Here is a 3,864-nt window from a genome sequence, read left to right on the forward strand (position 1 = left end):
AGGAATGCCTCTTTTATGTCAAAAGTCCATTTTTATTGATTGTTATTTTCGGTTTTGTAGGATATTTTAATGGAGTTGTAATCTGAGCTCCTATGTTTTTTGTAATATCCTATACCAGTCTCTTTATTTTTTCTGACTAATTAGTAATCTTGTGTCATTCTGGTTGGCATTCCTTCATATTTTAAATTCTTTCTCTTCAACATTTGCAAAAGGTATTGCTTATTATTGAAATTGTGAAATTTAACCTTCACATACCATGGTCTATGAAGTGTGGACTTTTTTTCTTGTGGCAATCTCTGGATGTGATTGATCAGTGCTTTCTTGATTCAAAAGTTGTGGACAATTTTCTGCCATGATTTCCTTCAGTATAGTATTCAAGTTTATAGATAGGTAAATAGAGATATATATATAGATAGTGATATCTATTTATATTATGTGTTATATAGGAATATAATATATGGGTATATGTGTGTATAAATACACTTATATTTACATACATACATACACACATATATTTATGAACTGTAGGGGCAGGTAGGTGGCTGAGAAGACTTGAGTTTAAATCTGGCCTCAGATACTAGCTGTGTGACTTTGGGCAAGTCACTTGAGCCTGTTTCCCTCAGTTTCCTCATCTGTAAAATGAGCTGAAGAAGGAAATGACAAATCACTCCAGTATCTTTGCCAAGAAAACCCTAAATGGGGTCATGAATAGTTGAACTCAACAACAACATACATACATTTTCATATGTATATAATGTTCTTCTGGGAAACCTATGATATTTAAGATATCTTTGTACATCCTGTCTTCAAAATCAGTTGCTTTGGTTTGTATAGACTTCATCTGTTCTTTTAATGCTACTGTCATTTGCTTTTCTTCTGATAAATTTTCTTCCACTTCTGAATTTTTGGGTGTGTTTTTCCTGAATCTGTTGTTTTCTCTTTCAAAGCCTCTATTTCTTTGGAGAATGTGTCCATCATGGCTTTTAGGTTTTGTATTTGGCTGATTTTTTTTCATTTTATGTTTAGAGCTCTGTTATCAGATTTAATTTCATTCCTAATATCTTCTTCTAGCAATTGTTTTCCTCTTTTGGATCATTTTGTAGTTGCTTGTTAATGTCCTTTATCTGCAGAATTATCTTTTTGACCAAGGAATCTTAGTTCATTTTTGTTCTTGGCATAATACTTATTTATAGAATTTTGATTTCTCCTTGAATTTTTACTTATTCTTGATTTATGAGCCTTTATGGGCTTTCTCCCTTGACTCTCTTATTTCCCAGTCACTTTTCTCTGGTTTCCCTTGACACTTTTTGGTTCATCTTCCCTTCCGTGCTAGATGTCCTCAGATTCCTTCACTTACCTCTCTGAGGGCCCAGTCGGGGTCCTGGTCCACAGTAAACTTTCATGGAGAGAGAGTGCTAGTCCCACCTGGATTTCCAATCTCCTTTCCTTTCCCTACTACCATGCACTGTAACTTAAACTGTTTTTGTCTTCTGCTCACAATCCTCCAATTTCTCCCTCTTTCTTTCATGTGGCTTGGCAGAATCAGTGCCTTCTTCCTTTTTTGTGGTGAGGATGTTTCAGGCTGAGTCAATATGAGGAAGGTGGACAGACAGGGACCCTCACAATCAATCCCTCATGCACAAACCTGAGGCATTACTTGCAATAACTGTGTCTGGCATGCAAAGGGGTTTGGAGGAAAAGGATGTTGGAATAGGAACTCTAAGCATTTTAAGTTCTTTTATCTTACCTTCCACCACAACATATAACAAACTGGTCTCTTTCTATGACTTCTCTACAAATATAAAATAAATGCTGACTTCAAAGATGGGTCCATATGGAGATGATCCAGTCTATGAAGGGGAAGTCAAGTTTGGGCATACCATTGAAAGATGTAGTTATTGATCTGCAATGGCAGAGGGAATTTTCTTATAGTGAGTTCCTTCCTCTAATAAATTCACAGACCCATACCAGGCCAAAATCTGGTCTCTATGACAATTACTATGCTTAAATGTAAAGGATTTTTTAAACTATAAATGGCTGTATAAATGTTAGTTATTGTAGTGAGTCCTCCCTCTGACCACAGGAACACCTGCCCAGCAGCTTCTTAAGGGCCCTAGTTACTTCCTTGTTCCTTAGGCTGTAGATGATAGGGTTGAGCATGGGTGTGATCATGGTGTAGAAAGCAGACACTACCTTATCTTGCTTGGAAGAGTGGTATGCCTGAGGTCTTATGTATGTGACCATGCCTGCCCCATAGAAAAGGGTGACCACAGTCATGTGGGAGGAACAAGTGGCAAATGCCTTTTGTCTCCCCTCAGCTGAATGCATTTGGAGCACTGCCACTAGGATCTGTAAGTAGGAGGCAGAGATAACAGAGAAAGGCAAGAGCAGCATGAGGACACAACAGACATAGATCATGGATTCATAGAGGGAGGTATCAGCACAAGCCAGCTTGAGGATAGCAGGCACCTCACAGAAGAAGTGATCAATCTTGTTTGAGCCACAGTAGGGAAAGTGGAGAGTAAAGACAGCTTGGATTAACCCATCTATAAGACCAAAGAACCACAAAAAGGCCACCATGAGCCAACAGACCTGTTTGTTCATGACCAGAGAGTACCTCAATGGATTGCTGATGGCCACATAGCGGTCATAGGCCATGAAGGCCAGCAGGAAGCACTCATCCCCAACGAGTGTGAGGAAGAAGAGAATCTGTAGCCCACACCCTGTAAAGGTGATGTAGCCCTTGCCCCATAGGAAATCTACAGCCATTCGAGGTACAATGGTGGAGACGAGCATAAGGTCCATTAATGAGAGCCAGCTGAGGAAGAAGTACATTGGGCTATGGAGCCTTGAATCAATGTTGATGAGAAGGATCATGAGGCCATTACCAGTCAGTGCCACCAGGAACATGGTCATGATGAGGGAGAAGAGGAAGAAGTGGAGAGGAGTTTGAGTGAAGAGGCCAAGAAGGACGAAGTGAGTGATGAGGGTCTGGTTGCCACTCCATTCCATGATTCTAGAGCAAGGAGTAGATGAGAGGGAGGGAGAGATCTGGGAGAAGGAGATTTGGGTGGTGAATAATGACTAATAATACTAATAGTTGTATTTATGAAGCACCTGAAGGTTTGCAAAGCACTTTACAAATATCATCTCATTATCTCCTCATAACAACCTTGGGATGTAGGTGCTATTATAATCTTCATTTTTCACATGGTCACACATCTAATAAGGGTCTGAGGCTGGATTTGAATTCAGTTCTTCCTGATTCCAGGTTCAGTACTCTGTGTACTATATCACTGACCTGCCTTCTTCTTTTTCTTCTTCTTCCTCTTCTTCTTCTTCTTAATTGATCATATTTATAAATTGTGTGAGGTAAGCTTTAAAACCTGTTCAATTATGTCCATAAAGGTTAAAAAGAGACAAGGAGAAAAAGTGTTGCCCCTTTTAAAAAAAATTCTAGTAAGAGATTGCCAGGGCAGAAGAAAATGATTGCTCTTTGCTGTGGGACAACAAAACTGCTTTAGCATCAAGAGATAGTGATTCTGTTTGGTTTTGGTTTGTCCTCTGCTAGTTTATTGACTTCTTGGATTTGGGACCACTCACCTGCAATCTTGATTACCCAATCCTTGAGGTCTGAAGTCGTCAAGGTATAGTTAGAAAGAACACTAGATTTGGAGAAGGAAGATTCATGTTTAAATTTCACCTCAAAAATTTAAGAGCTATGTAACTTGAGCTCTGAGTCTCCTCAGAGATTCAGGAAGGGGGAACTAAGAGGAATGGAAAGGCAAGAAACTTTATCATGATAACATAGTACGTACCACTACACTAAGTCTATATTCCAAAGAGATCAAAGAAAGAGGAAAA

At 39.1% G+C, this 3,864-nt stretch overlaps 1 protein-coding gene across 1 annotated transcript; it reads right to left on the reverse strand.

Moving 5' to 3' along the window:
• Positions 1–2,078: 2,078 nt before the first annotated feature.
• LOC114048040 (olfactory receptor 56-like) lies at positions 2,079–3,012 on the reverse strand (the record flags this gene model as incomplete). The annotated part of the gene is made up of 1 exon (XM_027869046.1): positions 2,079–3,012. A coding segment is annotated over exon 1 (934 nt), but the record flags the coding sequence as incomplete, so codon positions are not given.
• Between the last annotated feature and the right edge of the window lie 852 nt (positions 3,013–3,864).

The sequence above is a fragment of the Vombatus ursinus genome, unplaced genomic scaffold (assembly GCF_900497805.2).
Source record: "Vombatus ursinus unplaced genomic scaffold, bare-nosed wombat genome assembly UNPS02001732.1, whole genome shotgun sequence".
NCBI classification, from domain to species: domain Eukaryota; kingdom Metazoa; phylum Chordata; class Mammalia; order Diprotodontia; family Vombatidae; genus Vombatus; species Vombatus ursinus.